The following is a 22,243-nucleotide window of genomic DNA, read 5'->3' on the forward strand; positions in this document are numbered from 1 at the left end:
TGCCACAGCATGGCTTGATAAGCAGTGTATAGGTCCATGCCTATGATCCAAACCGGCCACCACCAGGCTGCTGAAGTGGAACATGCGAACTTAACCACTGTGCTGTTGGGCTGGCCCCATCAGTCTTTGAACTAGAAAGATCATGGATATGGCAGGACAAGAGTCAGGGAGTTGCCCATCCTGTCTCAGAGCGTATGGAATTTCTGGACAGACTCACCAAAGCATACACAAGATGAGGAAAAAAAAGGGCAATTATATAAACATAGCTGTAGCAATGCATGGATGGATAGATGGACAGATGGGTAGACAAAGGGAAAGCAAGAAAAGGAATATAGCATGCTGAAGATGAAAGGTCAGATCTAGATGAAAACATATCTCAAGGCATAGAAGGGATTTCCTTTCTGTTTCATTCTGTGGAACAAGTTCGTGAGAAATGTGAATTCAATGAACAAAGCAAGGTAATAATAAGATACAGAATGAGATGAAAAAAGGAAGATTGCAGACCTAAAGAAAAACTTTGAGGTCCAAAACAACATCCATTGCAGGACTAATAAATAAAATTAGAAATATCAAGGAAAAGAATAGAGGTCATTGCAATCAAATTACTAAAAGAGTAATAGGCTTGAAAGTCTCAGTGAACATAAATGATTGAGATACTAAAGTAATCTGAAGCTAAAAGATAAAGACAACAAAGACAATGTAATATAAGGATAATTGGTGTCCCCAAAGTAGACAGTTAACAAATGAAACAGAAAATGGAATATAAAAACAAGACAAATTTCATGAACAATAAATAAACAAAAACTGAGTCTGCAGATTAGAAGAATGTGTTGTGTTCCAGGAAAATTTAAAGTACAGATGTTCGATACTGAGATCTATCCTAATTAAGCCATTGAATTTCCAGGATAAAGGGAAAATTCTTCAAACATCCAGGCATAAAACCAAATTATCTGCCACAGACTAAAAGCCAGGCTAGCTTCGTAGTTCCTTAGAACAGCGTTCAATTTCTGAAGACAGTGGAGCCACATCTTTAGGGTTCCGAGGGGAAGGAACTGTGACCCAACAGGTGGCCCCATTGATCAAGCTATTGGTGTCGTTCAGGTGTCAGGGCAGGAGGCAGGTGTTCTCACACGTGAACAAACTTGAGTAATGGTGCTGAAAACCAAAACAAATGAAAAATATCCACATGCAGTACTGTCAACCTCTAACTATGTTCATAATGTCTTAACTTAGAGGGATATTTTAGGAAATATGTCTTGTAGTGAATAAACATTTGGTTGAAATTCAACAAATACTTGAGTTTCTTTTCCTTCCGTTAAATTCAAATGAAATCACACACATTTTTTTAAAAAAAATTAGCAGCTTTGCTGGAGGATAATTTTACTTTTTATAAAAGTCTTCCTGTCTGCCTGCCTTCCTCCTCCCTCTCACACCCACTCGGGGCATGTGCTCTAAGCCCAATTGTGGCGTTCCTCTTCCTCTTCTGCTGAGTGTGCTAGTCAGGTCTGCAGAAATTAAGTGCACTTTATGCTGTGAGTCAACTCTAGAAAATTCCACCAGTTAGTGAAACATATAATTCTTTGTAGAATGAATTTCCTCAAAAAGATTCTGACATCTACTTTTTGACTATCAAAAGAAAATTACACTTAAAATCACTTATTCCCTACAGTGCCAAATAATCAGCACTTACTGAGTGACTGCTGTGTGCCTGGTGCAGCCTTGTTCACATAACATATTCAGTGTGAGGAGACACAATTTCTTCTCTTAGACAATTCTTAATTTAAGTGGGACAGACACATTGCCAGAGTTTCACAGTAATTCCCAAGCAAGATCTAGCTCTCAGGTAGGCTTCTCAAGAGGGAAAAGTAGATTTGCGTTGTTGATAAGTTTTTATATTGATTTTTATTTACTCATTTATTCAGGAAAGTTGTTGAGTTTTGTCAGACATAGTGCTAGACACTGAGGATGTGGTTGTGTTGAAAAGATGTAGGACCCCTGCTTAATCTAATAAACGAGGGTGGTGGCAACATGGGCGTTCCCATCGAGCCACGCCCTCGTGTGGTCTTCTCCCCCTAATCTGGGTAGTCCTGCCCGCAACTCACCTGAACCACTAGAACGTGCCAGAAGTGATGCTGTGAACGTCTGGGCACTGGACATGTGTTTTAAATTCAGAGGTTGAAGAAAAACATATTGAACGTATTACTTGTGAATGTAATGAACATAATGTTTAAAATAAGCTGATACTGTTTTGACACTTTTAGTCAGGCTATCATTTTCTTTTTATATAAATATTGGTTGCCAAAAGCTTTGTTCCAATACAAAAAATATGTGCAGCTATATATATTTTACCACTTTCTTTGGGGCCCAGTGTGCCCGGAATTGAGGACGGGATTGCCAGCTCTGCTATGCTAAAATTCCATCTTATCAGAGGTGTTTCATAAATTATGTATAACAGTAGATGCCACTCAATAAATATTTTATACATGACAGATATTTTTGTCTGAAATTACTTTTTCACTTGAGCAATGATTTAAACCCTCATTTTTGGTTTTATGAGGTGACACTTTTATAATATCATGTAGTGAATGCAGCTTGAATGTCATAGGGCTTCAGGGCAGCATTAATCATACATTCGCCTGCCCCTACTCCCAATCCTGGAAAGCTTTCTTGTCATTCAGGTTTTACCCATTCTGTGTATGGAAGAGAGTGTGTGTGTGCGTTACGGATGTGTGGGACAAGGAATGCTTTTGACCTAAGGGCTCCAAAGTTACGAATTTCAAATGATTTTCAAAGTCTATGAAACTTATTTCAAGAAAGGAAAAAAAGTGTTTTTTAATGGTTAAAAAAAAAGAATACTAAGCTACACTGGGATAGAGTCCAAAACAATTTCTCTAGTTTGAGTGGGAGCTATCAGAGTTTAAAATGTTGCCTTTTTGGAGGGTTATTGTCCACTTTTATGCAGAAAGAAAATGCATGTTTCTCTGGACTTGTGAGGACCGTCACTCTCCTTTTCAAGTGGACCTCTAAAGTCCTGGAACAATCCATCACCAAGAGGCTACCTGCCAAGTGTGAAGCACAGTTCAGAGCTACCAGACCTTCCAGTGAGGACATTGTTTTATGAAATGGAGCTGTGCGATCAAATTCTTCACTGTAGTACATATCTTAAAAAAAATCACATGCTTTCCACTTCTGCTTGAATTCTGCAGGCAGGATGAAAAGCACCAATTCGGCCCATATCCGAGAGGCAGGAGTAGGGGTTGGTGTATTTAGAGTGCGCATTTCAGCTGAGATTTGCAAGGGCCTCAGTGCAGTAAATCAAGATTACTGAAGTCTCCGACCTAGACGCCTCTGAGCTCTGGAATGGGAGCCTGGCTGATAAGAGGAGTAATTGAAGAACAATGATACGCTTCATTTCCTTTTCTTGAATCTAAGTTATGCATTGGTCATTTTCTCTGCGTATCTATTTAACGATTGTTAAATTAAATTGCTTTCTTTCAAGTGGTGATTTTTATGTTTTTTTAAACTATCTTTCTTGCCGTTCCATTCCATTGGCCTCTTACATGATTCCAGCTCTGCGTGTGTGCATTTGAGACTCAAGAGTCTGCAGAGATGAAGACCTGGGGGACTTCTCTCTTTCCAGCGCCCTTTCCCACCACCTCGTAGAAGCGCCCTTGTCTACAGGGTTGTGAAATTCTGAATCCTTCACCTAGAGAATGGCAGACTTTTTACATTGTTTTAACATTGAAATGACACAAGATACATTTATTCCCTCCAGGAGTGTAAGGAGTACCGGTGCTGTTTCAGGTAGTGCTGGGCGCTGGAGTTTCAGAGCTGCGCCCTGGTCAGTGCTGTCTGATTGTAGGGGTGGGGGTGGGGAGGAGATGTACCTTGAGTGGCTCTGACCAGGAGCCCCGGTTAGTAGCTTGGAACTTGCTCCTCTGTTGCTCCCATCACGCCTGCAATCACAGAGCACAACTTTGTGTTCTTGCGTGTGACTCAATCTGAACTCAGTGCAGCCCAACCTCAAGGTTGGAATTTTTGCCTTCAATCTTCTGGAATTTGTCTGCTTTCCACCTCAGACTTGCCTAGAAGCCTGATTTTAGAGGTCTTTCATCTAGAGTCAAATGAACCCGCCAGTCTCTTCTCTTGGAGTTGCCATTGACCCTCCTTCCTGTATTTCTCTGAACTCTGAGTATCTACCCACTCATTCATTCATTTAACAAATATTAATTGAGGAGCTGCTATGTGTCAGACATGAAATTAAGTACTGGGTTGGTTACATTCTAATCAGGGGACAGGTAATAAACTTGCATGTAACATGTCATACAGTGACAATTGCTAAGGAGAGAAGCAAATTAGGATAAGGGAGGTTGGTGATTGCTGTTTTGTGTGGGGTGATGGGGAAAGATGGCTCTTGAGCAGAGACTTGGGGAAGTAAGAGTCAAATTAGATATGTGTCTATGGTAATTCTTCCCAACTGGGGCTGATTTTGTCCGCCATGGGACATTTGCCAGTGTGTGGGGATATTTTTGGTTGTCACAACCCTTGGGAGAGGGGTAGTATGTTACTGGTGTTGATGCGAAATAACCAATAACCATTCTATAGATAAGAGAAATAGGTGAGTTTTACTTGAGCCAGATTGAGAATTATGACCCGGGAAGACCTTAGAAAGCGTTCCATCCTGCAGAAGCATGTTTTCAGTACAGTTTTACATCTTCTTTAGAACAAAGAACATCCATTAAACACACCCAGGATACATTTTCATCAGTGTTTCAAAGAGGTATTTAGTTGCAAGTTAGCAGGTCAAAGTAGGGAAAGGGGCTAGATGGGCATTACCAACAGGGCGTAGGAGGGGAAGCTTGCATTCTTCTCTGAAGAGAGTGCGTTCTTTAATGCTTAAAGCAGACGTACAGTGTATGTTTGATAGGCCATAACTTGGGCTTTTTAGTTCAGCTGAATCCGTTTTGAACCCGAATATGCCTCAATATGTGAAAATCTCCTGTCACTGGTGTGTATTGGGAAGAGGCCAGGGATGCTGCTAAACATTGTACAAAGCACAAGACATCCTCCCACAGTGAAGAATCTTCTGGTTTGAAATGTCACTAGTGCCAAGATTAAGAAACCCAGCTCTAGGGGAAGAGAAGGAATAGACAATGACAGAAGAAACAGCAACCACAAAAGCAGAAGGAGCAGTGACAACTAAAGCCCTGAGGTAGGGGCAGGCTGGCAAGTTTAAGGACAGCAAGGAGCTGTGAGTTCTTTTGTTTTGTGCTTTTTTTTTTATCTGAGGAAGATTAGCCCTGAGCTAACATCTACCACCAATCCTCCTCTTTTTACTGAGGAAGATTGGCCCTGAGCTAACGTATGTGCCCATCTTCCTCTACTGTATATGTGGGACACCACCACAGCATTGCTTGATCAGCAGTGCCATGTCTGCACCCGGGATCCAAACCCGCCAACCCTGCGCTGCTGAAGCAGAGTGCACGAACTTAACTGAGCCAGCCCCAGGAGCTGTGAATTCTTAGAGAGGAGTGGGAGAGGCAGGAGAGGAGAGCTGGGGGTTAGAAGGGCTGAGATCATGGAGAGCTTTGTAGAGCCTTACAAAGACGTTAGCTTTATCTCACTGAAATAGGAGGCCATCTAAAGGAGCAGAGCAGAAGAGTGGCCTGCCCTGACATCCCCCTGGCTGCCGAGTAGAGCACATAGCATAGTTGGGGCATGAGTGGCAGTGATCCAGGTGAAGGATAATGGTGGTTGGCACCAGGCAGGAGTGTGGTTCAGGTGGTTTGACGTTATTAGATTAGGGGCCTATTTTGAAGGTCGAGTCAACACTAAGTATGTAGGATCTAGAGAAAGAAAGGAGCAAAGTGTAGCCATGGCTTTTGGTCTGAGCAACTGTGAAGAATGTTGGCATTTACCAAGATGGGATAGTGTGCAGGTTTGGGAGGAAGGGAGAATCAAGGGTTGACTTTTCAATGTAATGAGTCCGAGCTGCCTGTCAGGCGTCCCCACAGATAAAGCCAGGTAGGCGGGTATACATGCATAAGTATGGAGTTTTGAAGGGAGAGATCTGCCCAGAGATTTAGATTTGAGAGTCACCAGCATACAGATTGCAGATAAACTCAAGAGACAGGATGAGATCATCAAGCGAGTGACTGTAGATACTAGAGTCCCAAGGGATGAAAGCCTCCTTGGGGTTTTCGAGAGAGAGCAGGAGGAGAGGGCTACAAGTGTATGAGACTGTAGGTGATTTTCTCTAAAGGGACACAGAGAAATTGGTGGTAGCTGGAGGGAGACGCAGGGCCAAGGGAGATGGTGGTGGTGGTGGTGGTGGGAGATCTATAGCAGATTTTTGTCTAAGTCAGAATGATCCGGTAGATAGGAGGAGACAGAGGGTCCAGTGCCTCAGTGCAGGGGTAGCCAATGCACAGGAAAGGGTTGCTCTTAGGAACTTGCCCAGTCTGACCATTGTAACTGGAGAGAAGACCAACAAATCAGGAGACATCTAGGTGTTAAGTGAAATAAAGATTCTGAAGAGCGGGAAGGAGTCCTTTGTAGTCAGGTGGTCCTAGGGCAAGGTTGGAGCTTGGCTTCACAGAGGTTATATATATCAGGCAAAAAGTTTAATTCATTTTTTATTCAGCCTTCAATGCTTCAAGTTCACTTTGCCTACCATATTCCAGGATTTTGCCATGAAGTTTAAGGCCCATTTTTCTTGCAGTGTTTTTATGAGAAATAAAATATTGCTTATCTTAACATTCTGAAGAACACTTAAAAGGAAGTTCTGTTTCCTCAGGGTAACTTTATCCTTTTTTTCCCTCCTCATTTCAGGAACAAACTCTAGCCCTTAGGAAAGAAGGGATTGGAGTCGTTTTGGATTCTGAGCTGCCCCATTTGATTGGCATTGATGACGACCTTCTGAGTACTGGAATCATCTTATATCACTTGAAGGTGAGGGAGAAACTGCTTAAGTGGAACGTTCTCATTTTGCTTTCAGTTTTCCCTTTAGACACTAGCAAGGTTTATTATAATACTCTATGTCCATGAACACAGCTATTTCATTAGAGAGTATACAGCCAATTCTTGAGCCCTTTGGGGATTTTCAGCAGTTCATTGGGATTCTGTAGTATTTGAAGTTCTCATATTTATGTAGTTCTAAAGCTAAATGAAGATCTATTCACTTTGCCTTCTAATTTATAGAGTCAGTAAGAGGGAGGTAAGGAACAAAAAAGCAGACAGACTGAGGAAGAAAAGTTACAAGCACCTGGACCTTGGATTTGCTCTGTGTACAGTTTTCTGGTCCCTTCTGTTAATTATAAAGTTGTGTCTCCCACCTACATTCTTTGGCCTACTCCCAAACAGGCTATTCATGTCAAGAGAGCAGAGTTTCCACATCAGTATCTGTGGTTGCCTATGTAACCTTGACTTTGGTGTCCTCTCTCTGATCCATGACTTCAGATGAGAATGGTATTGCACTTGTGCTTTGTGGGCTCCCATAAACTATATCCTTAGACACAAAGAAACCCCTGGCCACTGGAGGAGAAACTTGCTGAAAGAATTAGAAACATCAGTGAGATTACTGTCATGGGCAAATAATTGATGCATGCCAGAATAGAAGCCCAACCACTGTTGAATAGAAAGCCTCAGGAGTTCTGCTGTCATTTTTCAGACAACACTGGGTGTTGTTACAGAGCCTCAGTGGACTCTAATTGCGCTGAGGCTGTGGCCTTCCTTGGGACACTGCTCAGCCCATCGGTCACCAGGTTGTGTGGGCTTACATGAAAAATGGATAAACAGACCATTCCTCATGTTCTTACTAATAAGTTTTACTTGAATTTTCTCCCTAGGAAGGTCAGACATATGTTGGTAGAGAAGATGCTTCAACAGAACAAGATATTGGTGAGAATCTTTATCAATTTACTCTTCCTAATGACTTTTAAAAAGTCATTTAATGAAGAACTTTCTTTTGAGTGACTGACATTGAAGTAACTATAAAAGAGAAGACTCTTTTTCAAATACAATATTGATCAGTATGTATATTTCTATAATTTTGAAAACTCAAATGAATAACACAGAACAATTAATTTAGTGAGTAAAATGGAACTATGAGTCCTTTCCCCAGACCCTGTGTACATTCTATACTCTGTCACGTCTGTCAAGAGAACAGTTATTTAATTCACTCTACTCTTGTCACAGTGGGACAATGATTGATGGAAATATGCCAACAGACACAGATAAAAGATTTAAGACTCCTTAATGGGAAAGATATAGACACTTACCTGCACAAAGATGATGAAAGTTACACCAAGTGTAACTACAATACAACCATCCACATTGGGAAATTAACACTGATACATTCCTACTATCCAGTTCTCAGAGCCCCTTCAAGTTTTGCCTTTTGTCCCAACAATGTCCGTTATGGGTCTATTTCTCAGTCCAGCATTGTGTGTGCATTTGGTTGCCACATGTCTCTGGTCTCTTTCAGTCAGGAAGAGTTCCTTGGTCTTTCCTTGACTTTATGACTTTGACAGCTTTGAAAATGGCAGGTCAGATATATTGTAGAAGGTCCCTCTACGTAAATGTAGAATTTACCTGGAAAGTAGGAGACACACATACTCAGCATCCACACATATGGAGGCAGGACTGCCTGGGTTTCCTGAAAGTCCCCGTGAGGCATGCACATCACCAATGGTTCAGCTTGGGCAGGCTGAGGTCCTGCCAGGCTTTAAAAACATAACTTATGGAATTCATTGTGGTGGTGGTGGAGTGTGCGTATATATGTGTTATGCAAGGTAGGGATTGGCAGCTGAAGAATTAGATCTTCTCAGCTCTTTTTAGAATTGCTGGCCATGAACTTGCTTTCTTGCCAAGTGTAAGCTATTAATCAAGCCAACCCTAGCATATTCCGACATGTATTTACTATTTGCTATGAAACTGGGAGAGCTGAAAACCAATTCCCAGAAGTCCTTAGGTTCAGCTGTTTTTGAGTACGACTGGGCATCAGGCCTCTTGTTCTAAAAGTTAAATGATGTGTTTGACCTTTGGGGTTTGCTATAAATGATGGTGAGTGGTAAGAGCACATTTTCTGTGAACGGAGAAGTTAAGTAGTGCAATTCTGTGGAGAATAGTGGGAACTATTTGTTCCGTACTCTTGAGAAGCTGGCTAAGAACTGCGGCTAAAATTGTGTAGGTTTATTTGACCGGTGTGCCTAGCCATGCCTGGGCATTCATTAAACAAGAATAACTCAGGATAGTCATACATGATTAGGGAAACCTTTGCAGCCACATGCTCTAAGATGTCCTTGGAGGAGGTAAAGTTCTTTCAGAATTGGCACAGGCTGTGACAGTGTGCATCCCAGTACAGCTTCTGGAGACTTCCTTGGGCTTCCCAAAATCCATGCCATGCCAAGTATACCTTCGGTCTCTGCTCCTGGAACACTATCTGTAAATGTGGAGGTCACAATAAGTCCTTGACCCATGAGCCCTTTTGTCTCTTCCATTTTACTGTGACCTTTGGGTGACTAGTGGAGGAAATTTATTCAGCATCAAACAGAGTGACTCAATCATTGGTGTTCAGTTAAGACAAGTTACTCAACTATTTTCTCCCTGAAGATGAAATAAATTAATGTTCTAGAACTTCTTTCCTTATACAGGTGACATCCAGACCCTTTGAGGTAATAATGTTCAAAGGATACCTCCAGTTCTATCAGTTGATGCCGCGAACTCCCAGAAGTCAGTTTCCTCACTATACATAAATGATCACTTCACAATATTTACGTGGAAAAGGAAGACTATGCAATGTTGAAAAATACGCAAAGGTTTGGAATCATTGCACTAGATACCAAAGAAAAAATTTTGTTTCTCCTTTGTTTTTCCGACTTAGTTCTTCATGGCCTTGACTTGGAGAGTGAGCACTGTATTTTTGAAAATGTTGGAGGGACGGTGACTTTGATACCCCTGAGTGGCTCTCAGTGCTCTGTAAATGGTGTTCAGATCACGGAGGCCACACACCTCAATCAAGGTATCTGTTTTTTGGTTTTCAATCTTCTTTGTATATATTGTTACTAGAAAACAAGCTGGCTAGGTACTGGGGGAACATGTGCATCTTAGAATTAATTACCAATTAAGTATGAAAGAGTGACGCCTGCTTCATTGTGCTGTTTTGCTGATGGACTTCTTTATAATGCCCACTGTCATGTTGAATTAAACATGAGCATATATGTAGTTGTCTTAAAAGTTATTGCTGTTATGGAAATAGGACTTAAGCAGAATTTTTTAAGTTAAAAAAGTACCCTTTAGATGCAAAACCTTAACACAATGGCTTCTTTTAATAATTTTATTACCTTATTTACATTCTTTTTATGAATAATTACAATTATACATACGGGATGTGGTATCATATCTTTGTTTTTCTTTTTAAATAATTTCAGTATTATAGAAAAGGTACAGGAATAGTACAAAGAGCTTTTTAATCTCAGAAGGATTTGAAAGTAAATTGCTAATATAATGCCCCAACACCCCTGAATACCTCAGTGTGTATTTCCTTTAAACGATGTCATTCTCTTATGTAACTACAACACAGCCATCCACATTGGGAAACTAACACTGATACATTCCTACTATCCAGTTCTCAGAGCCCCTTCAAGTTTTGCCTTTTGTCCTGACAGTGTCCGTTATAGGTCCGTTTCTCAGTCCAGCATTGTCTGTGCATTTGGTTGCCACATGTCTCTGGCCTCTTTCAGTCAGGAAGAGTTCCTTGGTCTTTCCTTGACTTTACGACTTTGACAGCTTTGAAAATGGCAGGTCAGATATATTGTAGAAGGTCCCTCTAAATAAATGTAGAATTTACCTTATGCTTCCTCAAGAGTAGACTAATATTATGCATTTTTGACAGGAATATCAGAGAAATGATACTGTAGTTTTCTCATGTCCCATTATACAGTTTCTATTTGTCCCATTACTAATGATGCTCACTTTGATCTTTTGATTAAGGTGGAGCTTGCCAAGCTTCCTCACTGTGAAATTGCTCTTTTATCCCTTTTTAATTAATTTAAAATTTTATTTTATAAGAAATAATTTTAATTTATAAAACTATAAATTTGTAACTTACTAATTTTATAATTTAACTACATTGGGAAGGTACTTTGAGATAATAAATATTCCATTCTTTATCATACTTTCACCCTGTGGTTTTAGAATCCATTTATTTATTTTTTTCTTTTGGTCTGATTTAATTTTTCTTCTGATGGTTGCTGAATGGTGATTTTCTTCCTTCTACATTTATTAGTTGGCTTTTTCCTGTAAGCAAGAGCTTTCTTTTCTTGCTATCTATTCATATATATATTTAAAGCAACAGAGTCACACAGCTTGCTATTTTGTTTGGTAGATTTTGGTCCATTTCTATCATTATTGATCCCCAAATTCTCCCAGATTTGGCCAATGGGAGTTCTTTCTAGCTGGTTTCTATGTCCTTTTGGCTCGTCCCCATCATCTGTGAACAGTTCTTTACTTTCTCACATAACAAGATATTCCAGCATCTTACACTTTCCTGGAATCAGCCAATTCTCCAAGGAGCCCTGGTTCCATGTAGTGGAGAATGAGATTTAGAAACCAAGATCTGGGCACTACATGTGCTCATTGCTATTGAAGTGTTGCTGTTCCTAGGTCCTGTCAGTCAACAGAGTTAGGGAAAATATGTGTGTACAACATTTATAACTATATTTGTTTTTGTATCTGTATTAGTATATTGAAATATTTATATTTCAGTATCTATATTGCTAACCGGGAGTTCACATCAGCACCTCTAATTCCAACTCAATACCATAGAGTTCTTTCTAGTTTTCCCCCTTTTCTTCCTTGTAGCTCACTTTTCTGACAGTGACAAACCTGGCTCCCATTATATAACCAGTATCTTATCATTTTGCCCCCTCCTCATGCAGGGCCCCTCCTCTTCCTGCTCAGACTGTGACATCCCAATGCTGGGCCACCACTGCCCTCACCCTTCTCCTAGCACAGAAACTTTTCTTCCCCCTTACCAAAACACCCTCCCATTCCCATGCTAATGCCTACTTTGCTCAGCCCTGCTAATGGCTTTTGACTGAATTACACAAGAAGGAAGGAAAGAAAGTTGACATTATATCTTAAGCCCTTTTTTGTATATTATATGTAGTCTTTATAATGACAACTTTTCATAGTTACATACTGTAATGTATCTGCTGTGACATAGGAATTGGACAGATAGGCCCTTGGAAAGCATGTATTTTATGGTGTTAGTGAAGTCACAAGCAGAAATTAGTGGCAAGGAGTTACCTTAGAAATGAAAGACAGATAATGTGGACGAGGATGATGATGCTTTCATATGAGGTGCATAGAGTCCATGAAAGACCTAAAAGCAACTAGTGGGACACCCACCATGTACTCACCTATGTACCCATCTCCAAATCATCCCCCCATCCGTTGATCTTTCCATCTGTTTTTTTACTCTTAGCATTTTTGTGTCTCAAGGTAAGTTGAGTTTGGGAAACATCTGAATGCCCTGGAGCTGGCCAGGAAGGTCAGAGGTCAGCAGTAGCAGGTGACCAGGCCAAACCAAGGACACAATGAACACCAAGTGATCGTTACCAAAGCAGCATTTCCTGGTTTTTTGCAACCAGGACAAGGACCTTGGCACTATGGGATGGAGGAGCCGGTTCTTGCCAGGCAGCAGCATTAGTCACAGTGAGAGACTCTCTCTGCTCTGAGCCCAGAAAGCCACCATAATTGGTTGGCAGACAGGAGGTCACCATGTAAGGCTCTTCAGTGGCACTCCCTACTTGGGAACCCACAGGCCCTAGTGTGCTAACGGGGTAATTGGAGGGTACATAGTTGACGGATGGCCCCACGAGTGAATTACGTAACTGGATCTAGACTGCAGCTAGACCACTTGTGTGTCCTCTCAGGACCTCAGGTGGAGGTCCTGCTGCTGTCCTCCAGGCGGCAGGGGTGGTGCAGGCTGTGGGGAAAGACGAGAGAGCTGTCCTTGTTCAGTAGAGGTCACTGTCCTGCTGCATCAGAGGATGGTGACCTTGTTATGAGGACTTTGTTGAAACAGGATTTTACAAGAAGCTTGTACTTGTTTTCAATGATTATTAATGCATGAGTAGAACTCTGGAATTCATTTTGAAATATTTAATTGTTTAATACATTTAAAATATATATAAAGTGTAGACCTAATCTAATTTAACATTTCCCCACCCTAGACTCACCTCCCTTTTGAGGAAACTTACTTTACCAAAACAAAAACACACATAGCACTGTATGTATTTCTTGGCTGCCCACTTTGTTCCAGTACTGTGTATTTCTACTTTTGTAGCAGTATCACACAGTTTCAAGGCTTGTTGGGTTATAATACACTTTAATTTCTGTCCTTATCTGAGAGAATTTTTTGCTATTCATGCCTATTAATTTTTTCAAAGAAATTTGAGAATCATTTTGTGGTGCTACAATATCCTTTGAGAAGTTAGGTTCTAATTTCTTTTGATTTGTTCACATTTAAAAAAAATATATTTCCATCTTGAGACTTCTCTGTATTCAATATGCCTATTCTTATATTTGAATTTTTATCTATTTCTTCCAATAAAACTTTGAGGGTTTTTGATATATGTACTTGTTGACCTGTGTTTATTCATGTATACGAAATTCTGAACATAGCTCTATACATCAACTGCTCAAAAATGTGGAGGAAAGAACTCTTTCATTCTATCATTATCGATTTTGATGATAATATTGCAGTCTTTTCAAGCACAGAGGGCCTTTAAGGATATTGATTTAAGACCCTATGGGGAAGGGGAAGCTCAAAGAATTCAGTGACTGGACCCTAGGACTTATGAGTCTTGTGCATTGTTCTTCTAGATACCCAAATGCAGCGTGCTGTGTTTGTGGAGCCATACACAGAAAGTTAGAGAAGGAGTTACGACTGGGATTAATTTGGGGGAGTTCTTTAGTATCAGCAATGCTGGGATCACAGATAGCCCACCAACATCAGTGCTGGCTGTCGGACCTGCCTGGCTCTCTCTTCTCTGTGTGCTTTCCCTGCTCCAGGCCTGTTTCTCTGGAGCCTCTGGAGCTTGTTCCACCCACAGTCCTGGCCACTGGACACGGAGCATGCTGAGCGGATTCCAGTGACCACTGCTCCCGCCGTGTTATGGGTTAAATAGTCTCTGTGAGTTTGTCTGGAAGCTGAGTGTTATGTGTAAAGATGTTTCTGAGAGAAAAATCAGTCCTGAGTTCCAAACAACAAACTGAAAAAGGAACTTTTAGAGCATATACTGTTCATTATGAGAACTGTCTAGAATTTGATATTTAATATTGACATTATCCTTTTACCCCCCCCCCCGAAAAGATTATTGGCTTATTTATTTAGTTCAAAGAAATTTCTTATTATTCCAGTGCCATCTGCTTATGTAGCTATTTGATTATGTCTCTAATTCTGTTGTGGATTTGAGGCATGGTAGATAAATAATATATCTCCCTGTGGTATTTTTATTTAGTGGTTTTTTAATCTTAAACTTTCACCTAAATTGAAAGTCCGTTTTAAAAATATACCTATTCAGGTTAGTGATGACTGGAGCTAAAATTTTGGTCTTCATATTGAAGATATGACTTGTCCTAAGAAAGTAGTAGTACTAATTGGCATTCAAGGTTAATATTGTCAGAATTTTCTTTCCCTGCGGGGCAGTCTTAATTGTTTTATTACCATGGTGCCCTGACTTTCAGATCTGATGGGCTTGAATTCCTCTGGCATTCTGCTGTGCTACTGAAAACCTTTCTCATATCACTGTTAATGAAATCGACATAAAAATGCTATGTTCCAAAGTGTTAAAACATGGTGCACTGAGTATGAGTGTCATTAGCAAGTCACAGGGCAGTGACATGCAGGATGACTCTCTGTTTCAAGGTGTTACCTGAGAGAAGCAAGATAGTACCTTTTTCTTTTAATACACATATTTTAAGGCTGAAGGATCCCATCAAGAGAAAAACATATGCAGTCCTTCAGAAGTTAAGGGTTAGACTTCTCCACTTGACCTGTCTTGATTTTTGAGGGTTATTAAAATGAGAACTGGAACACATTTTTAAAACACAAAATATAGGATACATGGTTTGTGGTTATGAAAATATGTAGTAAAAATAAGATGTGACTGGGACTGGCACACGCCTGCTTCAGAGTAGCCTGAGCCTCTGGAGAGAAGGGAGGTTTTTAATCAGGTGGGGCTACAAAGGGATTTTCAACTCTATCTGTAGAATTTTATTTTTTTAAGAAAAAAATAAGACTAAAGCAAAGAAAAAAGTATATGGACTTCATTCAAAGGTAACAGTAATTGGGAGACACGATTAAACCCAGCAGCGTATTCATGGTCCAAAAACAACGTTGGCTTTTACCCATGAAACAGTTTAAGTACAGGTGTCAAGAACAGGGCATGCAGATGGCTGTTACCCCGAGGCCCAGCGAGCTAACCACGTTAACTCCACGTGTGACTGGACTCCTGGTTCACCCTGCGCTACCGGCAGCTTCCTCTCTTTTCACTACCAGTTTCCAGTTTATCGCTGATATTTGGCATTTAAATGTCTCTTTTCATTGGTAAATTACTATTCATTTGGAAAAGTGTTAGTGAGGCTGTCCTCTTAAAAAGCACATGTAGTAATTACCACTTCCCTGCGCTTGGGAATGTCAACTAATAGATTTATCTATATTTAGCAGATTGTCACCATCACGGGGGAGATCTTTTACCTGTCTCAGTCAGCAGCCTTATTCTTTCAGATTGTGTAAACAGTACTTCCCCTGCATTAAATTACAGGAGTGTTTTCATCTGGTAACATCACAAAAGTGAAAAGTATTCGCTAGTACTGTGAGAATTAAATGTGATGACGTTGCCTAAATTCTGGTGTATGAAGCTTTTCTCCTCTTTTTTGAGTTCTTCCAGAAGCAGTGCCTGGGATATATGGCATCACGTTGAACCGTGCTCTTCAATTGGTGTGTCCTCGTGTTCGCTCATGCTTAGTTTTCCTCACTCCCGTGACTCTGTAGGTGATTCCAGAGTGTGATTCCATAGACAAAGGAGGCAGTTGCTGGGAAAGAAAGCATGAGTTTGACCGTGGTGTCTAGTCCATGGGCCTTGAGTCCATGGGCCTTCTTGGTAGAGTCTCAGACCTTAGATTTTTCTTTTTCTTTTTCATATACTTAATAAGAAATGGCACAAAGAACAAGTGTTGCTGCTGATGCAGTCTTGTAGGCTCTGCAATCCCAGTGTGACAGCAGGAGTTTCCTGTGGAAGGTGCTGACCATTCAGCAGATGAGTAATGTGGTTGCAGAGGTGAGGACAGTGCAGTGTCTGCATAGCTTGAATGGAGGCTTGCAGACGGGCAGTAATGTCAAGGGGGTGATGAAGATAAGGGACTGGTGGAGCCTAGGGAGAAGGGAGGCGTTTTGGAAGAACTATTTTGGGAGGAACCATAGGATATTGACAGCTTGGAGTACGTGGGAGGCTAGAACCGAATAGTTAAGATTGTTACTAACAGAGAATAAGTAGTGTATTATTGGTAACAAAGAATATGAAGTAAAAAAAGTTACTGATAGTTTGACTAGTTAGTGTAATGCTTTCCATTCAGTGCCTCAGAATTTATCATTTTATTACCTACTGTCAGGAATTGCCCTCTCCTTCAGAAGGACCAGAGCTGTTCCATATCAGTACTCTTTTTGTATCTTCCCTGAGGTGGTAAGAAAAAAAAAATCAGCTCCCACTCACCCCCCACCCGCTCGCATACACGTCTGAAAACTTCTTGGAGGATGGGTCTGGAGCATCTTGTAATTTTGCGAAGCTCCATGCTCAGCCTTTGCACACAGTTGGGCAAATAATTCTTGATGGATTATTTGGCTGGAAACCTTAATAACAAAGATTGAAAATCAATTTTCTTTCTTCTCCAGAGTACCAGAATCTAAGTTTGCAATTTTTACTTTATGAAGAGTAAATAAGGGTTTAAGTGATTTATCTAAAGCAGGAAATTGTAAATCCATATTTGAATTATAAGTGTTGAAAGGAAGGGACAAGGCCTATGTGATAGGCTTTTGGTAAAGTGTCATGTGCGCTTCTGTCTTTCACAAATACTAACTGGTGATCTGATGGTGTGCTTTGATACTGACACCCGCCACCTTGATGCCGAGTGCCCGTCACTCATCCATGCCAGCCACCAGCCCCAGGCCGTGTGTCCTGTTTGAGTTCATTAGTATTCATGTGATATTTTCTTACCTACCATGAGCACCATGTCAGATCTTAATCTTCCCCATCTTGCTGCCCAAAGCCATTTTTGAGATAGAGAAAAATTACTATAATTCAGGTGTCTTAAATAATGAAGTCAATGTCACAAGAGTCCAAGGCCCTAGAGTATATTAATCTGTTAAGTGCTGGCATATGTTGGTGGAAATTAGACGTTCTCTTTATCGGGTCCCCCAAATGGTGTCATCATCATAACTTATTTTTATATAAATATTTTTAAGACATTTTAAATCAGAAGGAAAATTATCACACACAATCAAGTTTCTTTTTGCTTAAATTGGGAAACAAAATAAGCACTTCACCCGTCTTCCCTCACCCTGACCTCTCATTCAGTAAAATTGTATGTTCCCCGACAGAGCTCTGCTTATCTGACTGTTGTGTGGAAATGGAAACCTCTCTTTCACTGAGCATGCTTTGCAATGCATTACATCTTGTCTGTGTGGGAGGTTGGTGGGGGGGCTTCCTAAACTAATTAAAATTCAGAATGAGGAGCCCTGAAGCAGAATTACAAAGGGCCCCCCACTTTACTACCGCAGTGGCCTCTAAGCTCATTTTATGTTGGACCATGCACTTTTGGGAACATAGTTGTCTTTATATGTTATGTTTGTATTAATTGTAACTGAGAATGAAATAATTTGTATGTCATCACCTCAGAAATATTCATATGACAACATTTAATAGGAAAAAAAGTTGATTTGTTTGTGCAGTAGCAGAATTTTAAAATCTCACATAAAATTCGAGGAGAGTAATTAATGGTGATATTAATGATTATTATCTGTACACTCCTTAGAAATCACTAGAAATGTTTACATGTCTAATGTCTTTAGTATACCTAAAATATTAAAATATAAAATCTCATGTGAAACCAGCATTCAGTGTATTCTCATTCACAGAGATATAAGTGAAGCTTTTTTGTTTTGTCTGGTTACATGTGTCTTTGTCTAGCCTTTTATGATTTCATTTTCCCTCCATTCCCTTTTAAGACCATCTGGAATTTGTCTGTCTTCAGGTAGTTAACAAGCTCTGAAATAATCCCAAAGAAGCCATCATGTATTTCAAGGAGGTTTAGATATACTCTAAAAATTACAAATTAACTGTGTTACAAAAAGTCCATCTGCTGTGATTAATCACAGTAGCCTCAGATCAAGGAGTAGGTCGTAGTTAAAGAGAATTTAAGATCTGGAAGGAACGTTAGAAAGGATCCAGTCGGATTGCCTAAGTGAGGACGCTGAATTCTGGAGACTCATCCTTGACCACGCCAAGAGTTCGGGAAGATCTCGTCCAGAAACCTTACACCGTCGGTCATTCTCATTCATTCATTCCCTTCTTTTCTTCAGCTTGGTAATTGCTTTTAAAATGTACTCAGGAGTCTCCCTTTAACAAAAGCAAAACAGAATATCCCGTGGGATCCATCACCCTCTCCAGCTGCTACCAACTGTCTTCATCCCCAGGCTTCTTGGATGAGTGTGTGTACTCGGGATCTGCATTTCCTTCCCTCATTCACTCCTCAGCCCCTCCGCTTTCCCTGGGGCCGCCACTCCAATGGCATTTTCCAGTCTTTTCCTTTTGGCTCATCTCTCAGAAGTGTTCTGCATCCTTGACCACTCCTTCCCTTGGCTTCTGAGGTTTTCCTTCTCCCTCTCTGATGGCCTCTCTCCATTTCCTTTGCAGGCTCATCCTCCTCTACTTGGCCATTAAAAGCCAGCGTTCCTCAAAGTGCCCAGTCTAGGTCCTGTTCTCTTCCATCTCTCTGTTCTCTCCTCAGGTGACTTTCCCACCCCTATGGCTTCATTTATTAGAGATGACTCTCAAATATAGAGAGAGACACACACTTGCGTGTGCATGCACATACATGTATGCACATATATGTATGCATATCTACCTAACGTCTGTAGATAAATGTGTATATATATATGTATATACACACAGATACAGGGGTGGTATGTACATGTGTGTGTGTCTCTATATGTATTTGAGAGTAAGTAGGTAGGGGGGTGGGTAGGTTGGTAGACAGGCAGATAAATTGATAGATAATCTGCGCTTTTCTTCTGGAGCTTCAGACCCATATTTCTGCCTGCCAAAGGCATCTCAAATTCATTATGTCTAAAAGTAAACTCATGATTTCTCCCCCAACCAATCTTGGTCCTTTTCCAGGATTCTCAACCTGTGTGAACAGCTCCCCATCCAACTAGTTATGGCAGGCCAAAACCCAGGAGCCCTTTTCACCTCTCTTGTCCCTGTATCTAGCCTGTCGTCGAGTCCTGTTGATCTTATCTGCTAATATCTTCCTGATTTGTTTATTTCCCTCCTTCTCTACCCCTCACTCCCAGTTCTGAGCCACTGTCATCTTTGACCTGGACCATTGTGGAGCCTCCTACTTTGTTTATCTGCATCTGCTTTTGCCTTCTTTGGTTCATTCTTCAGGCAAAAGAATGATCTTTCTGAAACTTGAATCATGTAATGCTGCTGCAAAAAGGCCTTGATGTCTTCCTGTTCCTGCATAAAATACAAGATGCTTTACTGTATCCTGAAAAATTCCACATGGTCTGCTTCCTCCCTTTCTCTCAAGACTTGTCTTGTGCAGTGCTCTCCCTAGTTCTCTCAGCTGTAAGCATACAATTGTCTTTCAATCACTCATCATCGTCATCTTTTTTTTTCCTGCCACAGGACCTTTACATATGCCATTCCACTCCTCCCTCCCATCCTCAAAGCTTCTCTTAACCACTACCTCCCTTGAGGCATCCTTCCATAACCCCCCTTGCAGTCAGCCCCTTTCCTATGTGCCCTTTGAGCACCGGGCAGGGGATCTCTTCTTGAGTTGCAGCTTTGCATTTTTTTGTGGAATTATTTGATTTTTTAACTCTCATACTTGTGTATAAGCTCCGTAAGGGCAAGGCATATGTCTGACTTGTTCAACTCTCTATTGCCAGGGCTTATCACAGTGACTAGCACATAATTGGTGTTCATTGAATATTTATTGAATGAATGAATGAGCAGCAGCATCACATAAAAACGAAGCAAATTTTTTAAGTCTGTAGGTTTGTGGAGTAAAGGAATATAATAAAGGAAAGAGAAGGCGACCAGCCCTAACAGAGCCCTTTTGTGTGCCAGGTGGTTTACACATGTTATGTAGATGGAAACCAAGAGCAGTCATGGGTAGTTTTGTTTTCTTTATAACTCCTTAAAAGAATTTTTATGTGTATTTGATGCAGATAACATGGGTGGCAAGATTATTTTCAATGATTTAATGTGATATGATATATGCCTCCGAAATACTATTCTATCTTTCCATTAACATATTTTAGCAATCTTTAACTTGCATGGCTGGGCATTTGATTAACAGAAAAAAACAGAATTGGATTAGATGTAATTAACACCATAAATGAAATTGCCTTATTAATTTCTAATGTCACTTTAAGGCATTAAAAATACATATATCCTAGACATGGCTGCTTAACTTTTGACTTTCTGTATGGCACACAGTTCTGAGTCCTGGTCATAAAAGGCATGAGAAACACCTTTCTTAATTATGGTAATGGTGCCTTTCCGTAATTGGAAAATACACGAATGCAATTTTCTGTGAGGTGGATAAGCAGATTGTAAAGTGGGTAATATCCACTGCGGCCCTTCTAAGTCTCCTAAAACTGCATCCTCCTTTTCATGTGGACTCCATTTCTGCCTAATAATGACAACCCCCAGAACCAGCCCTTCATTTGCTCCCTGTGGTTATGATCGAAACCTGTTAGGTTTTAACCATATTGAATTTGAAACCCCTTTCAGAGTCCAAGACAATATGTCAAATAGGCTGGTGGATATACTGATCTGAAGCTCCAGAATAACTCTCTGGGGTCATGATATTACCTGCAGGTAACAGCCAGGGGGAGATAGAACCCCAGTGAGAGGCTGGTGACTGGGTTGCCCAGAGGTCACGTGCCCTGTCCAAACGAGGCAGCCAGCAGCTGCCCATGGACTTTTGCCAAACCCAATACAGATCTCCTGATACCATATCTTCTAATTTTTAAAGGGAAGCCAGAAAGAAACACAGCCAGAAAAAAACTGCAGATTTTTGTGGGCCGGCCCTGTGGCCCAGTGGTTAAATCCACATGCTCTGCTTCAGGGGCCCAGGGTTTCGCTGGTTCGAATCCTGGGCGTGGACATGGCACGGCTCATCAGGCCGTACTGAGGCAGGGTCCCACATGCCACAACTAGAAGGACCCAGAACTAAAATATACAATTATGTACTTTGGGGGTGTGGGGGGGAAGGGTTGGGGAGAAAAAGCAGAAAAAAAAACCCTGCAGATGTTTGACTGTGGGTAACTAATAATTTTGTTTTTTAAATGTTGCTCAGGACAGGAAGCACATCCATGTGCTGAATTTTTTCTCTGGCCCCCAGTTGGTGACCTTTGGTGTACATTCTTTGTCCTGGCTCTCCAGTTGTTCAGTCTGTTTCCGCTTCATCTGTCCAGTAGCGATTCTGGTTATCTGTTATCTCAGATGTTCTGCATTTTGGGTGGACTTGACTCCCTCCTCTCTCCAAACATATCCTGTCTGAGGCTTAGCCCGTCCCCATGGTTACCCTGACATGGAACACCTCTCTTGTCTTCTAGTTGTCCTGTGAGACCCAACTTAGGTCCTTGGTAGAAAAGTCTGTCCACAGCTACTGCAGCCTGCACTCATCACTTAGATGCTTCACATCTCCTGACATGTCATCCTTGATGGCTGACTTCTAGTATGCAACAAATAAGTTGCATTCTTTTTCAGGGCAAAGACTGTACATAAGTGTCTGTTCTGAGGCACAGTAGACTCTCAGGTGTGGATGGGACTGGGTAAGATAGTGAAACTCTTTGGAGCATTTCTTCCCTTAAATGCCTCCTTGAGCTCACTACCTTACGTGGACCCGTGCCAGCTTTGGACAGCTCCGACCTTAGAAAGTG

At 41.0% G+C, this 22,243-nt stretch overlaps 1 protein-coding gene across 8 annotated transcripts in view; it reads left to right on the top strand.

Annotated features, from left to right (window-relative positions):
• Positions 1–22,243, top strand: part of KIF16B (kinesin family member 16B) — a 282,927-nt gene that overhangs the window by 135,000 nt on the left and 125,684 nt on the right. For all 8 annotated transcript variants that reach the window (XM_046678460.1, XM_046678462.1, XM_046678463.1 and 5 more), the window contains exons 13-15: positions 6,832–6,951; positions 7,848–7,899; positions 9,884–10,021. In XM_046678460.1, the coding sequence (XP_046534416.1) occupies positions 6,832–6,951; positions 7,848–7,899; positions 9,884–10,021 (310 nt within the window). The remainder of the gene's footprint in view (positions 1–6,831; positions 6,952–7,847; positions 7,900–9,883; positions 10,022–22,243) is intronic.

This window comes from Equus quagga, chromosome 12 (assembly GCF_021613505.1).
Source record: "Equus quagga isolate Etosha38 chromosome 12, UCLA_HA_Equagga_1.0, whole genome shotgun sequence".
Taxonomy (NCBI): Eukaryota; Metazoa; Chordata; class Mammalia; order Perissodactyla; family Equidae; genus Equus; species Equus quagga.